Consider the following 17,191-nt stretch of genomic DNA (forward strand, 5'->3'; position numbering starts at 1 on the left):
ATTCAGACACAAACAATCACATATACATCCGGCCACAAAATATTTAACTGTGCCTCATTTAGTTAGAGCCAAACATTCATTCCACACATTTTTCTTTATTTATTTTTTAATTTAGATTTTTAAAAAGTGAAAACTTGAGATTTTTTTGCTCTCTCTATAAGCAATACATAAGCTCTCCCACATATTTTGGAATTGACACATCATTTCTATAACTTATTCAGTCATTCAGGATTAAGGGATAAAAAGTAATTGACTGTAACAACAATTGATAAAATTATTTTATAGACATTGCACTAAGAGAGACTGTTAATTATTAGTATTAGAGTGGAACAAAACATATTTCCATTATAGAAATGTCCAGACTTTAGGATTTTATTGATTTAAAGTGTTTAAAAATACAGAAATTAAATAATAATAATAATAATTTTATGCAATATTTTCTCAAAAGTCATTTTAAAAATTCACATTCAATGCATTAATATAGCTGTAAGTAGATACTGAATACACTCAACTTGTTAATCAGCCAGATGAGTTGATGCTGACAGTCTCAAAATCAATCCCTAACATAAACAATGCTAAACAAATGCAGGCGTACAGATTTGAGCAGAATGTATAAAAGTGAGAAAGTGCAGGCGTTCATTACCCTGCAGTCACTGGAGCTTAAAAGCGATGATTACAGCTCTAACTGTGAGCCAACACTAAAGCCACTGACCAAAAAGAGCAGCTCATTGACCTCGACCAGTCTTCTATTATCACAACCGCTATATTACCGCCATCACTGACCCATCTGTGATGAGTGAACTGTGACAGAACACTTCACTGAGGAACGCAGAGCTCTGATTGGCTGAACAGACTCCGCAATGGTAGCGCTAACACACTGAGATAATCCCTGATTATTTTGCTAACAGGGCTCATGGGAGGTGACGTGTCATCTGTCTGAGTGTCTGTTATTTTGCTCTGACGGTGGAGGAAGGGTCAGCCTGGTCGGTTTGTTGGACGGAGCTAAGATTCTTGGGCTCCTGTGAGACTGAGTTTGGGATATGAGAGACTTGTGTCTGCAAATCTCACTCAGAGAGACTCTGTAAAAGGATGGAATGATGGAAAAGAGAAAATAATAAGGAGAAGTGTGTTACCTTGCCAGTAGAAACTCCCTGGTCCTCCCACAACCAGAGTCCCTTCCTGAAAGAAGGAGAAATAAATGAGTGAGGAACAAGGAGAGAAAGTAAAAATGTGTGTTTGCTAGTGCAGCAGTCTTATAAGAGACTTACAACAGTGATGGGTGCTATAAATGTAACACACAAGAGCGAGTAATAGAGATTAAAGAAATAAGGCATGAACATAAAGGAATCAGCCCTCTTCCTGATTGGATGAAGGGTCAAAGTGATATGAATGTCTTTTTTTTTTTTTTTTTTTAAGATTTCGAACAAAAAATAAGGACATCATATCACACAGGAAGTAACCATAAAGATGAAATATGCTGACATGGTTAAGGAGGGAGATTTGTTACCTTAGTGAAATCAACACTGAAGCCCGCCTGACAGAAGCCCTGGCCCTCGGGGTCCGGGTTATCTACAAAGATCAGAGCAACCTCAGTAAAACAAGTCATTAAGATATGCCTGAGAACATAAAGTTTCAGCACTTCCAAGACAAATATGTAAAATATTTATTTAAATGGATGAAGTTATGCAATGAAATGCTCACAAGTTCACACTTCATATTATTCTTGAATGAAATTAAATGTAAATATGAGGTCTAAATTTTTTTTTTACAATATATTCAGTAATTAAGCATAATGTAATTTATATTCATGAGCTAAGCCACTGCCATTTCATAACATCACAATTCACACATCTGGGCAAATCTTCCAAATTGTCCCAATTTCTTCATAAAATGAAGTGGCAACTATGGTCCTAAACATACGATTAATCTCAATCCCAACCATGACTGTGGTGTGGGAGGCGTGGTTTAGCGAGGTTGGCAACAGGAGAGAGAGCCGGGAGATATGCGGAGGGTGAGAGAGTTAAGTGTGAATGACAAACACCTGTGTCTTGTTTCAGTAAGTGGCGTGGAGAGACCGGATAAAAGCCACCGGGAAACGAGATCAGAGATGAGAGAGACCAACGGAGGACTCGTGTGTGCACGCGTGTGTGTGTGTGTGTGCGTGTGAGCTAGGAAGCCCTGAGAAAGCTGCAGGAGGAAAAGTGATCGTTGATTTTGATGGACTGAGTTTTATGTTTTATGCTTTTGAAAACGTCAATAAACACACACAATCTCCGTAAGCCGACCCTGTCCTCTTCCTTCCTTACATCTTGAACCTTGTTACAATGACCAACCTCTATCTAAAATCAGAGGAAGACGATTGATTGATAAGAAAAAGTTCAGGCCTAAATCTGATTGGAGGATAGGAATGTTTTTCCAGACTAAAAAAAAAAAGGGTGTTGATCCAGGAACATACTGAAAAATTATGCACAGTAAGTTATGTCCTGTGTGTGTTGATATAATATGTTGTGCAGTAGGTGGGGTGAGTTAATGAGGCATAACATCACTTCCAAATCCCAACCACAGCATGTTCTCTGGAATACAATAAACTCTCTCTTATTCTATCTCCGTTTCTCTTCTTTCAGTCCTCCGCCAGACTTTGCCTAGTATTTCACTTACTCAACACTACTGTCTTTTCAAATGTGTGTGTGTACACATGCACGAGTGTGTCTAGTCCACAGCGAACACAAGCTGGATAATATCAACGCAGAGTGTCCCTGCCCTGCGCCTTGGCAAGGACTCCTAACTGACCTGCCAGGGAGACAGCTGGCACTTGAAAATGTTTGACAAAGAGTCAGGAAAGTAATTCAGTCATTACATCCTCATATGCCATAAAATAACTTTCCCTCAGAACAAATGAGGCACAGTTATCATTATTAATATACCACTTCACTCTACACTAACTGTTAATAAAAACTGTTTCAGTGTGAGTGTGTAAATAAAAAAAAAAAGTGTGTATCTGGTGCGACGGCAAAAAAATCGGAGTAAATTTATCAACTACCCTTAATGGTGAATGAGACCTCAAAGTACAGGAAATAAGCAGGAAATTACATCAAAACAAACATGTGAGTTCCCCTCTGAGTTCTGTTTACAGCAGGGCATATGATTGCCATGCCAACTGGCACAAATGGGCAGAAACGGGCACAGACCGAGAAGCAGCAGATGCATCTGTTATTCTGTGTGAAAATCAGGGCTGGCACAACTACTCGTTTTTACTAGTCAGCTAGTCATCCAGAAAACTAATTGGCTTGTTATATGTAACTATATGTACAGTAAAGTATACTTCGGCTGTCTGCGTTCCGCACACTGTCCTGTGTGATGTAATTTTCATCATCAGGAGGGTCCGCGAACGTCCAATTTTTGCGGCCAAAGGAGCATACTTTGAAAGGCTTGCGCGCTCAACTGTGCGCAAGACAGAGCGGAACGTGGAAAATAAAGTATACCCGGGCCTTAAATCAGTCAAATCAGTCAAAACACTCAGTACTCTCGGTGCTGTTTCTGGTAAGTCCAGTACTGCATTATCTGTGTACTGTGCAGCTGAGGAAGATGCAGGTAAGAAACAAAAGCATGTACAGTATATCTTCATTCCACAGGTTCATGCTATTTGCATTGCAACGAACACTGCCAAAAGCAGTCATGTTCCACTGGCTTATAGTTTCTGTCAGCCTTTGGGCAGCACTTGATTCATTTCAGGGTGGTATGCAAGAATTTTGGCTTGTACTGTATATGAATACGCTAAATGAACCCAGACCATCTCAGATGTCCGCAGCACCAGCACGGTACACTTATAATGTACTTTGTGAAAAAGTATTCTGGGTTCATGCTATTTTAAGTCCTAAATAATTCCAAATATAATTGACCATTACAGTTTACTATACAAAACTGTTATGCAACTACTCTACCTTTCAAAAGTTTAGGGTCAGTCAGATGTATCAAAGCTCAACAAGGCTTCATTTATTTGACCAATAATACAGTCAAAACAGTAATACTGTGAAATATCACTACAATTTAAAATAACTGTTCTTTATTTTAATATATTTTAAAGTGAAATTTATTCCTGTGATGGCAAAGCTGAATTTTCAGCATTTCATTCTGATATGCTGCTCAAGAAACATTGGTTAATAATTTTTTTCAGAATTCTTTAATGAATAGAAAATTCAAAAGAACAGCATTTATTTGAAATAGACTTTTGTTTGAAATGGCACTTTTGTTCAAATTAATCAATGTATTAATTTCTTTCGAACCAAAAAAGAAAGAAGACTGATCCCAAACTTTTAAACACGCACACTACACTGGAACACAAATATGAACAGGAAATTTCACCTTATTGTTATTGAACAAGCACAGAAGCATAATTAGTAGACCCAGACCCAACAAGTCGACTACTGTAATAACAGAACTATTGGACTTGGTGGTGCATCCCTACCGCAAAGCATGATGGGAATGTGTTTCTGCTCTAAACAAACTGATCTAAACTTTAGTAAAGCTTAAAAAAAAACACACTTTTAAATGTGCAACTAGTTAAAGTTAACTGCACGTTCACTGGTTCTGTGTCATTGTTTGCTTCTCTTTGTGTGTGTGTGTGTGTGAGAAAAATACTCACTGGTTCTACAAGGTGAATATTCAGCATAGGCACTGAAGTTTTGCACAGCCACATAACAGGTTCCCACTGGATCCATCTCACTGCTGACCTTCACTGTCCTCCAGTGATAGAGGGGAGCACAGGCCTACAGAAACACACAAGCACCATGTTACTGTAAATAAAAGCCCTGATAGATGTAGGTCGAACATAAAGATGTTCCTTAGGCCTGAGCTGGAGATAAAAAAAAAAAAAAAGAGTCTGTCTTGTGTAAAACAATTTTTTTAAAGAGTTAAATGTTTCAGTATTTGAACGTTTGGAGAACAATAGTCACATTTGGGCACAGTGCCTCCCCTCATGTAAAAACTCTGGCCTACTTCTTTCAAACATCAGCAGTTCTCCATCTCGCATGGTCAACCTCAAATCAACATTTTCCAAAACCCCCTCAGTAATGGGACAGAGCCACATTGCCTATCAAAACATTTCCACAAAACAACACTCCTATGCATTCATGAATGAAACTCTGATTCTGGCACCCATGCATTCATGAATGAAACACTAATCCAGTGCTATTAAATAACATTAACCCCATTGATGGCCAGCTATATTCCAACCACATCCATGAATGCATGGATTCGTCCAGCTATGAGGATGACTGCAAATGGTCTTTAAATGGGTTAGGTTCCTGAGCATCACTTACCACCACTTTGCCTTTGTGGGTCCTGACTGTGGCTCCAAACCACTGATAGGATTTAAATTCAAGCGGCTCCCGTGTCCCATTCACTTTAATCATCCTGTTATCTGGACAAAAGAGAGAGGAAGAATGAAAGTCAACGAAAAACAGAGAGAGGGACTTCATTATATAATAAACAGAAAACATCAGGCAGCTGAGTAAGACATTGCAAGGACTTGTGCCAATATACTCACTTTCGAAAAATATGAGCCATGAAACAGCAAATTAGCCTGGCTTCAAATGAGACTGAGTGTTTGTTTATGTGAAGGCAAATCTACAGGGGGTGTACACACATGCACATGATTCTGTGGATCTGTATCTACAGGGGTTCTGTGCGATCCAGAAAAGATCCCGCTACAGCTGGGCCTGTTTAGAGCTCCATAAGGTACAGTCTACACCTCATAAAAACACATTAACTTTAATACTTCTCTGCTTTCTTCTCGTCATCTCTCAGGCCTTTACTATTGGCCTTTTTCTTCAAGCTAAATGTAAATCTTATACTTTAGCTTGAGTAATAAGATTTTGCAATATTTGTAAGTAATTTTCTCTCGACATATCTCTGTCTTTAAGGGTGCTTGGTAAGCATCACCATTAATATTGTGGATACTATAATTGACAAATTTATAAAGGTGCAGTCGCATTTAGAGTTACTCAGTGACTTAAATTGAGTCATTTCAATAGGAATCAATGCGATTAGGAATTTGGTCAAGTGAATTAACTGGCTTGACCAACAGAAAGCTGCTTGGTTTGAAAGGTTGGCAGTGAACCATTTTTGCCTTTCTGTGAAATTTCGCTGATCTGACCACTCTTAAACTATTAAAGTTTGGGACGTATAACTTGTTTCTCACTGTTTGTTCTATGAATGTGTATGATACCTTAAAGGCCCACTGAAATAAAAATGTACTTTTTATAGCTCTGAGTATGAATATGTTAGCATTAAGGTTATGAATAAGCTGGTGTGTTCCAAAACAATGACAACATTTGCATTTAGGAGATATAAGCATTCAAAACTTACAGTCTCTCACTTCCGCTAAAATGGATCACAGATTTTTATGACATCACTGCGGACTTCAGCTTCTCATCACATCTTCTGTCCAATCAAATGCTCTCTAGAATCTAAAGTGTCCCGCCCCCTATGCTATAAATACCACCTGGGCCACGTGCCTGTACCTGACTGTACGGTCGGTAGTACACGCATGCTCAGTATCAGCTGCTCGTGCTCATCAGTTCAATCAGCACAACTTGTCTCAGTTCAGTGAACTGTCAGAGTTACTGGAGTAACATATTGGTTTATTTCGAGTCGGAGTGACTGTCAGGGCACGTCCGAAAGCGAGTAACTTTAGAAAACTGTGGATCAGTGCTGACTCATGACGCAAACTGTTTTGAACAATTCAGTTCGATTTGGTGAACTGGTTAGATCGATTCACTAAAATGAAACGGGTTCAAAAGAACGGTTCGTTCACGAACCAGACATCACTACCGTTGACACGTCACGGAGCAATATGGGTTGGAGATGTGTGTTTGTTTGCTCAAACGCTCAAGTTTTATTCCGTTTTCCAAATGTAGGTTAATTAAGAATGAAATGTCTAGAATTTATTCACACCTCTGCTATTGTATCCAACGTATCATCAGAGCTCAGATTCGCTTCCATGGTGCTGTCAAGAACGAATTGCAGTCTGTGAGGTAAACTAAACGCTATTGGCTATTTGTAAAGGGGGAGGAGCCATTAAATATGTCCCGCCTTAGATTCCTTTTTCAGTGGAAATTACGTCAACACATCATACAAAGCTGAGCTTTCCAAGGCACTTCAGTGGGCCTTTAAACCATGCAGCCTGGTCTGCCACTTCTTTTCTAAAGAATTTGATTAACAATATTCACCTGCCGATACAATTCTGTAGACTTGAGCCATATCTAAGACTTGGGTGTACACTTTTTTATGACTTGGGATAGCCAAACTGCACAGAAACACCTTAGCAACCAGCAAAATACCCAAGAAACAGCATAGCAATGGTCTAGCAACAATCCAGAACACATTATTACCTGCCCAGCATGCCATAGCAACAATCAACAACAATATAGTAACCACATAGGAAACATACCCTGGGAACCTCCTTAAACACCCTTGTACCACCAAGAACACCTTAGTAGCACCATAGCAAAGTCCTAGTACCACCAAGAACACCTTAGAAACCACATAGCAATACCCTAGCAACCACAAATCAACACTTTAGCATGACAGCTGGGACTTTTGCACAGGAAAAGCATCACTACAATTTTCTATGCAGCATGTCCTCATGCCAAATTTTTCTTTTCTTGTTATTATGTTAAAGTTAAGCAAAAAAATGTGTTTTTATATTATGTTTTGCACACCTATAAGTGTAATGTGATCATGCTGTAGGAAGTTGTTGTTGCTGATGGAGATCAGCAGACTGGATTAACAAAATAACAGTAAATAGACAAACATGCACAAATTCTTAATACAGACATGCTAATGCAGTACTATTTCCAATTCCTAAACATAATGATACTTTTCAAAATCAAAAGTATAAAACAGGCCAGAAAAATCAGGACACATGTTCTGGTGTCACACACGGCGCTAAAATGCAAGGCCAGACTGACAATATAAAAACACAGCAGGGCATCATTTGGTGCTTTAAAACATCTGTTTCATTTTTGGGTCCAAAACACATGCTTGTAATTTTTCTTTTCATTTTATGCATTGATATATATTTGTTGTAAATGATTCCTGCTGTTATGAATGAAAGCTCCTATAATAATAAAAACTGTGATCTTTGTAAACGTAAGTGACCTGGGCTGCTAATCAGACAGTCATAACTTACATATTCACTTGTCTCCAATATTACAAATGTAATACTACAATTGACCTCAAATATGTCAAATGTTTTTGGTGCAAGACCTCTAGAACACCTGGACATGAAACTATGAAGTTGTGTGTGTGTGTGAGAGAATAGTGTGAAAATTTTCAAGACAAGGTCCAGTGGTAGATGACCCTATCTGGTGTATCTGATGAATTTACTCTTCTCAGTCAGGACTGCATTAGTCACACACACACAGACTGTCATCAGAAACGTCAGTCGCACAAACACATGCCATGCCCCCCATGGAGAGCTCTAAGGGCCACAGTGGGAAGAGTGCACAGGATCAGAGGTCAAGTGTGTAAAAAAAAAAAAAAAACGTGACTAATGAATCTGGAAATGTGTGTGTTCTGAGAAGATGTTCTTGAAGGAGTAGATGCTGGAAATGCATGACACTTTTTTCTCAGACACTAACAAAGAACACACAGCGATTTTGCCCTCTCTTGACAGGGTCTGATTTCTTCCCTTATTTCCCTTGTGTTCACAGCTCTATCTCTCTCTGCCTCTCTCACCTCATCAACATCAGGCTCCTAAAACCAACCATCTTGAACCAGAGTGCCACTGCTTTCATCTCCAAAAGACAATCCATTTGAATGTCAATTCCTCACTGATGGTTATAACACATACAGACACACACACACACACACACACACACACACCCACACACACACACACACACACACACACACACCTTGGGTTTACATGTTTAATGGGGACTTTCCATAGACATAATGGTTTTTATACTGTACAAACTGTATATTCTATCCCCTTACACTAACCCTACATCTAAACCTACCCATCACAGAAAACTTTCTGCATTTTTACATTTTCAAATAACATGATTTTTAAGCAGTTTTCCTCATGGGAACCAAAAAATGTCCTTACAAGGACAAGTTTTTCGGATATTGCCATCTTTATGTGGATATTTTGGCTACGTTCATACTGCGAGCCTTAATGCTCAATTCAGATTTATTGCTAAGATCCGGTTACGGATTGGCTACGTTCACACTGTCAGTCCAAATCCGATTATTTGTGTATCCGATTGGAATCTGATCTAAAATAATTGACCGTTCACATTGTGTATCGCAACTGATTGTGTGTCCATGGCGCTTTTTCGTTTTCTGGAATATCTGCCGTGGTTTCTATGCCAATGGCATTGTGTTTGGTAGGACTACGCCAAAAACAACAAGCCAGACACAGAAACGTAGGAGGCTGTTATGAACGGCTTTATTCCACGCGGTTGTCTCTGCCGGTTTCAAAACATGTCTCCATTATATTGTTATTTTCTGCTCGTCCGGCACTGTGTAACACAACCTTGTTTCTGCAGTGACTTTCAGCATTTTTCCTATAACATCATCTGGCTTGAGAAAGTGAAATAAACCACGCAAAATCTGATCAGAGCGGTGAGACTGAAACTAATTTCCAGAAATGCGATTTGAATAGGATTTCAAACCAATGTGAATGTAGCTTGAAACGGATCTGTAAAAATCGCATTTCAAGAGATTTTTCACCTTTCACACTTGCTCTGATCTTGCTCACACATCTGATCGGATTTTAATCGGATATGCACAAAAAACGGATTTGGACTGACAGTCTGAACGTATAGCCATTGTTGTTTTAAATGTGGCCAATATCAGACTTCACTGCGAACAGATCATGATCCTAGAGTGACCCGCATGCGCAAAAGAATGATAAAAAGACAACACGCAGCATGCTGTCATACGGAAGTAAACACAGAGGACATTAAAGTAAGCAATTAAGTGTTCATTTATAGCGTGATCTGCCGCGGAAGCCAGCGAATTTATGTGCAGGCAATATAAAAAACAAAGACATTGATACTAAAAAAGAGAGCAGAGTTTTTAAACATCTATGATACAAACCCTCATGTTTTGCTTGTATATAGAGCTGTCACTGTAATACTTATGAGTTCTGACTTTCGACACATCACTGTCCTTCCACTGACTACCTTTACCAACTAATCTTGATTACGTTGGGTATGTAAAATCTTTGAAGTAACTCTTATGAGTGCAGAATTGTGACGAACATGGATCTAGAGCAGTGGGGATTTCTTTAAGACTGGATTTCTTTAAGTCTGTCGAAAGGCTGCATCTCCTTTTGATTGACAGCGATTTCATACAATAAAAAGTCGCTGCCGCTGAAGCTATTGGAGCTCAGTCCCATCGCGGATTTTTCAAGTGATAGTCGAAAGACAAACTGCTGCTACCTATTTCTTGGTATTTGCTTGTCGAAATTGCTAGCCATTTTTCATAATACATTTCACACAATTATACATTTATACCTTTATTATATTATTACTTAGTCTATTATATTTTTTATAATATTATTAGTAATAATTAAAACAATAATTATTACAATAATTAAAAATATATATTATTATTAGTTTTATTATTATACTTTATTATATTATTATTTATACCTTTATTATATTATTACATTTATACAATTATACCTAACTCTGCTGGCCATTGAAAGGACACTGGTCAAGTCACTGGAAAAGACGCCTAGTTGTACGACAGGGTCACAGAGCATTTTCTTGAAAAGTAACATTTGGCAGAATTTACGTATAAATAAATGAACAATTTTTATGATGTAGGCCGAAAATGAGCTTCCCCTCTTTGAAAGACCAGCAGCCGCCACTGATCTAGAGTGACGTATATGTCGCATGAATTCCGATATGACTGTTCAGACTGAGGTCGCATTGCAAAACATCTGACCTGTATCGGATTTACTACCACATGTGGAAGTGGCACAAATCAGAATGGAAAAGATCAGATTCCATGTGGGTTGTGCTGTACACACTATCATGAAAACAACAACAACACATGTGAGCAAAAAATCAGATATGGGCCAAATTTACCAGCAGTCTGAATGTAGCCTTTGTCCCCATTACATAGGGTTTACCAGGACCACACACGCATACACATTTCAGTACCTGGTCTATGTGCTTCCCTGTGGCATTCTCTACAAACGTCAAATTAAAAAAAAAAAAAGTTGACAAAATAATAATAAAAGAGTAATAAATAATCAAACACTAATAATCAAATAAAAAATCTAAAAAGCAATTTCAGTATCAGTTATTCCAAAGCAATGTAAATCTATTCAAACATATATTTCATTTTTGTAGATATTCCGGATTGTCTAATTAAATGTGAATGCTAAACATACAGAAGACAGTAGATTCGGATTCCTAAAGTTTTTTTTTTTTTGTAATTTTGAAGAAGAATTATAGATTTTTATATAATCCAATAAAAATAACCGGTTTATAAAGAGTGATTCATATTCACACTCTGCATTGCATGTTTTTGATTCACTAAAAAGAACCGGCTCATTTGATTCATTTGTTTGGGAATAGTACATTGTTCGCACTGTATGTTCTTTAGTCACCATTATACTGAATCGACTCATATACGAGTCATTCGTTTGAGAATCGGACCGCACTGGTCTTGTGGTTCTTTAACTTTATTTAGGAGGTCATAGCCTATTCTGATAAGAGCCCTTGTAAGAACCAGCAACAGAACTCAAATACTGCCATCAAAGCCCCCTCAAGAGAATGCTTTGAAAAACAACACATCAGCGCTCACATTCCGCAGCATCCAAGTCTGTCTCAAGTCCATGCCGCGTTTCTGAGTCCAAAACCGACGACTGCATTTACCGGCAAGCTAGCCATGGTTACTTAAAATAGTCCAAAAAATATTATTAACACCCCTGCAATCTCCATCACAGTCACAGATGACAGAATCGATCTAAATGTGACAGCAATCTTTCCCTTTCTGGCACTTCAAATTTGACTCTATTGCACAATTGCAATAGACATCTTTTCCCTCACTAAATGAATTAGACGAAATAAACAGCACAAAAGTACCTGGAAATAATGAACGAAGAAATTCAAACGTAAAGATAAAATGTTGGTCACCTAAAGAGTAGACGCGCGCAATGGACGTCGAAATTACGACAGATTACGCACTGAGGTAAAGTTACGCGCCTTTCTCTGGTAATTACTCCGCTCCTGAAATTTTAAACCAAACCATATGGGGTGAAATTAACTCTTTCTTGGATGTGGTTTTTGATCTTTTTATTATAGGAACGGGAATTTATGAAGCCTACTCTAAAGATGGTGCTTAATAAAGAAAATATGTGTTAATAAATACGATCAAATATCACGTAGTAGCCTATGTGTTTTTAGGTTATTTGCACATTATTTTAGATGTACGAGTTTATAATGAATGTAAAAATAGACACATAAGAAGACATTGTTAAAACTCAAAGGGGCAACCTGTTTAAATGGAAACTGCTCATGGTCATTTAGCATTAGTTGAAGGGTTATAAATCATGAGGGTACCTACTTGCTTTATCAAAGGGGATCTGGCGGCAGGATTCTGGGTCTGATGCCGGCCAGGGACAGTAGTACACCGCTCCTCCCTCCACAATCCCTGGCTGAGAGGTGTTCGCTTTAGGAGCCCCAACCAGCACCGACATGCTGGAGAGAGAAAGGCATAAATCTACGCACAAGCGCATCCTAATACTGAATCACACTAGCCTAATACACTTACAAGTGACAATATGAACCCCAGAAAAGTAATTCAAATGTGAGGTAGCCTATTTTAGTTCAGCATTTCCATTTAAATGTAGTTTCCTTCATTATCAACTTCTGGCGCCTGAGTAAATTGGTCCATATTGGTGGTGCTGAAAGTTTTTCATAGAAGCCGTGGCAAATTTCACGAACATTGTAGGCATAGCCAAACTATGTTATACGACATATAGTCTACTAGAAGATGCTTCTCTTTGGGAGCTTGTCAATTTTATATATAAACAAACAATTTTTTTTTTTAATCCCACTTACGCGTTTCTGTCCTGTGTTGGCTGGTAAAAGTCCAGTGAGTATCCAAAATAACTTCCTTCTGGTCCATTGTAAACCGTTGGCTTTTCTAAATCTAGATTAAAAGCAGCAACTTCGCAAAAAACTAAAAATGTGAGCAAAAACCCACGAGAAAACACGCGGAATAAACACGGATGCATGGCTTCAACCCAGTTTCTTCAAATGTAATCCAAAAGTTTGAAATAAAGATGTGCAGAGAGAATGTAAGTTATATCCGTGCTCAGCTGTCATCAGTTGAGTGTGTGCTGCGCTCCATGCGTCTGTCTGCTGCCTTCATGCAAGCCGCGCGCCTTTCTCAGTCTGCGCGAGCTCTCTGCGTACTAAACATTATAATGAGCTGCGCACGAGACCGGACTCCTGCACCACATCACACAGCATCCGGCCAACTCCTTTTATGGAAACACACACGAATTTGCACACAATTTCGACACATAAATGAAAAGACCTCTATTACTAATACTATTAATAGTGATATTATTAGTTTTACACATTATTATTGGTTCCACTTTAGACATTCTACTAACTATAAGTAACTTTGAAACTACATGTCAATTAACTCTCATCAGAGTATTAGTAGACTGTATAGTAGACTGTTAGGTTATGGTTAGGTGCTAGGGTTCGGGTTAGGAGAATAAGTTGACATGCAAGTTAGGCTACTTATAGTCAGTAGAATATCTGTTGGGAGCATCAAAATAAAGTGTTCCCAGATATTAAGCAGTCTACTAATACTCTAATGACAGTTAGTTGACATGTAGTTGCAAAGTTACTTACAATTAGCAGAATGTCTAAAGTGGACTATCAAAATAGAGCGTTAGATAATTAAGCTATTTCATATATTTATCAAAAGAACTGACTTATTTTGATACAGCATCAAATATATCAAATTCTCATCTCTCTCTCTATATATGAAGAGTTCAGATGCAAAAGCCTCTAAGTGCCATCTGAAATTTTCTTCTAAAATGAGTTTTTATCAAGCTCGTATATTTAGGTTCAGTAATTTCACTTTGATGACAATTAATAGGTAATTGTCAATGTCATTAAAGTGAAATAACTGAACATAAACACAAGCTTGATAAAAATGATCATTCTAGAAGAAAATTTCAGATGGCACTTAGAGGCTTTTGCATCTGAACTCTTCATATATTTATTTGATCATCTTTGGCTTTACAGTAACAAAAATAATCTAGTTTTATGAATTTTATAATAGCAATGACAAATATTATTTATAAAAAAAATGACTTTTTAATTATAATAAAATTTATCAACATTAATATTGCCATATTATTCGTAAAAAGTAGTTTCAATTTGTGTCAAACTTACTGCAGATGCTTTTAATTACGCAATTTTAATACCGGCTGCGAATAATGAACGGTAATTATCCTCGTCAGACGTCCAAAGTTAAACTTTGTACGAAGCGCGCGATAAGTATAACCTTTGGAAAATAAACGGTGCGGGTGTTTTTAAGAGAATCTACAAACGTGCATCGTTCTTGACCTGTTTCCCTGGAGCAAATCTAAATTTAGGTGCTCTGTTCACATCTGAGCGCAAGACACGGGCTGCTTCTGCTCTCCATCTGGGTGTCAGAGTTTTAATCCTGTCTAAATGAAGTCTTTCCCTTCACCGCCTATCCTGTGATCACCAAACAGTCCGTTCCAAGTTCCAACTGTAAACAATCTCACACTTTCTAGAAAACCACTCAAAAACACTTTGAAATTGCCATGGGGTGCATACCATGTGGATATTATTATTGCTTTACATGTTAATTATGATAATATAATACAATAGTGACTTTTTTTATACGCAAAAGCTTTTGTATACAAACCAAAAGAACGTACCATAGGGAGAATCAGTACCATTTGGGACAGGGCCATAGTGAAGGACTTGGGCTGTGTGATTTCTTGTGGTGCCATCAGCCAATCAGCATCAGCATGTGATAAATGACCAATCATGTACTGGACACTTTCAGAAGTCAGGCCTTGAATCAATCACATGAGTCCCATCAGAGGCTATGAGCCTGAAAACAATTCACATTTCATTTCAGTTCATTATGCAGAAAAGATAATACAAATCATACAGTTAGATAACATCATGTATTCAATTACATGATGTTAGACGTTACATGTTGTGATCATGATTATTACAGTACATGGAAAATTTCGTAGTTTATACGTTGATTCAGTGTTTCAATCATCTGACGTCCTTGTAGGGGTTGGCGTCGTCTCTTCACAGGAGTTGGGTCATCTTAAAAACTTTGTAAGACGCTGGATCTAAACTGTAGATGGCGTAATCTTTAGTTATCAGAAAAGCAAATGGAGAATAATTAGCGTAGCTGCTGTTCATAACATTTCAAGCAAAAGATAACCATGTGCATCTGATCTGATTTAACTGTAATACAAGGTTATGAGACGCATTATGTGAAACTCATAACGAAAGAAACTACATACATTTCACAAACTAATACTAACAATAACACATGGATAAATAATTTATAGTTTATTCAGAATATACTTAGTAATCAAACATCATTGTGAAACATCTAACCTGTTCTATTAAATGCTAATGATGCAAGAAAAAAAGGGGTGATTTTACCCAATCTTCCAAAGATAAAAAACGCTCAAAAACATAGACCAGAAGCACTCCACAGTAGAACTAGCTAAACATTTCCTTACATAGCTTACTGCTGTTGAGATAACATATGATTTTGGCCCTCTCTCAAAGACAACCAGGTGAAATACATAAAACCCGCCACAGCAGAGCACATGCATCAGCCAGGACTGAAGTGTTGCTCTGCAGGCCATTTTTGGGTTCTGGTGAAGATTATTGGCGACAATCTTAGATATAGTGTTGTCTGTGCAACCCAGGACTAAAAGCATGATGATTTGATTCTGCACACACAATAATGGGTTCAGTATTGGATCTTCGGCGATTGTTGTCATCGCTCTGTCTGGTCTAATAAAACACACTCACAGTAGTGAATCGATACCCGCTTCTCTTCACAGAACTGACATGTTTAGCTCAGCTGCCTCTGAAGTCTTTTTGTAAACAACGAGAAGGGTTCATCTCTAACAGACAGATTTGAAGAAAAATAATAGATTAGGCATGGTCCATGTATTGTTCTTTCATTTCAGGAGGAATGAGAGAGCTGGAGAACATTCTCTGAATTCCCCTCTAAGGCTCTGAGAGGCAAAGAGCCAGACAGACTCTTTATCTCACTGTCCAGAAACAACTGGATTTTAAAACAAGGCTCACAAGCTCAAAAATGTGCATGTCGTCCAACAACCAGTTGACCTGCATCATTGATTTTACTCTTGGTTGAAAAGCATGGATGTTCATTAAACACAAGCATGATTCGACAGAAATTGCATGCACTAAATGTGGGCTCATAGCTAGTGGCAGATTAATACTCTTTGACGTCTGACGTCAACCCAACTTTCATTTCCAACCAAAATCCGACGTCGGATGTTGACGTTGGGTTCTGACATCAACCCAACTTTCGGCACTGACACCTAGAGTGCACCCATACATGAGCGTCGAGAGGCAGTTTCATTTCGATTGAAAGAACGCAAAACCGCACAGCACACTCCCAGAATCTGTATGGTGCGTTTCCACTAGCCTAGCGCGGAGCGGAGCAGAGCGAGCGTTTTCAGTTCATATAGAAGTTTAGCTTAACGCTCAACTTCCATTGGAATTCATTGAAAACACTCGCTCTGCTCTAGCCTGGGTTTCCCCATGCTGCCTTGCGCGCAGCGCGATTTTATTCACGCTGCTAGGCAGCCTGAACACCATGGACCAGATTTTCCCCTCAAAAAGGGAACCAATCACAGAACTGGGAGGGAGCAGCAAGACGATGACGACGTCTATGCGACACACCGAAGCAGTTTGTTTATATCTATAGATCCAACATGGCATCAGACGCGAAGTTACCTTTCGATGCAGCCTTAGATAGTGTTCTAAGTAGTTTAGAACGCAAGTTTATTTCGTCTTCTTCCTCGTCGAATTTCTGTCGCTCTACATACGTCATCTGGTATAATTGAAACGATTGACTATGAGCTACGTACAGGCGCATT

At 38.4% G+C, this 17,191-nt stretch overlaps 1 protein-coding gene across 1 annotated transcript in view; it reads right to left on the bottom strand.

The window, feature by feature from the left end:
• The window catches only part of itga8 (integrin, alpha 8), a 75,139-nt gene extending 61,711 nt beyond the window's left edge, over positions 1-13,428 (bottom strand). Inside the window, exons 1-6 of the mRNA XM_081389230.1 lie at positions 13,089-13,428; positions 12,592-12,725; positions 5,319-5,419; positions 4,643-4,766; positions 1,508-1,569; positions 1,134-1,179 (exon numbers count right to left, since the gene is read on the bottom strand). Of these exons, the coding sequence (XP_081245356.1) occupies positions 1,134-1,179; positions 1,508-1,569; positions 4,643-4,766; positions 5,319-5,419; positions 12,592-12,725; positions 13,089-13,264 (643 nt within the window). The 5' untranslated portion in view covers positions 13,265-13,428. The remainder of the gene's footprint in view (positions 1-1,133; positions 1,180-1,507; positions 1,570-4,642; positions 4,767-5,318; positions 5,420-12,591; positions 12,726-13,088) is intronic.
• Positions 13,429-17,191: the final 3,763 nt, after the last annotated feature.

The sequence above is a fragment of the Scardinius erythrophthalmus genome (assembly GCF_964197995.2).
Source record: "Scardinius erythrophthalmus genome assembly, chromosome: 16".
In the NCBI taxonomy this organism is placed as follows: Eukaryota; Metazoa; Chordata; class Actinopteri; order Cypriniformes; family Leuciscidae; genus Scardinius; species Scardinius erythrophthalmus.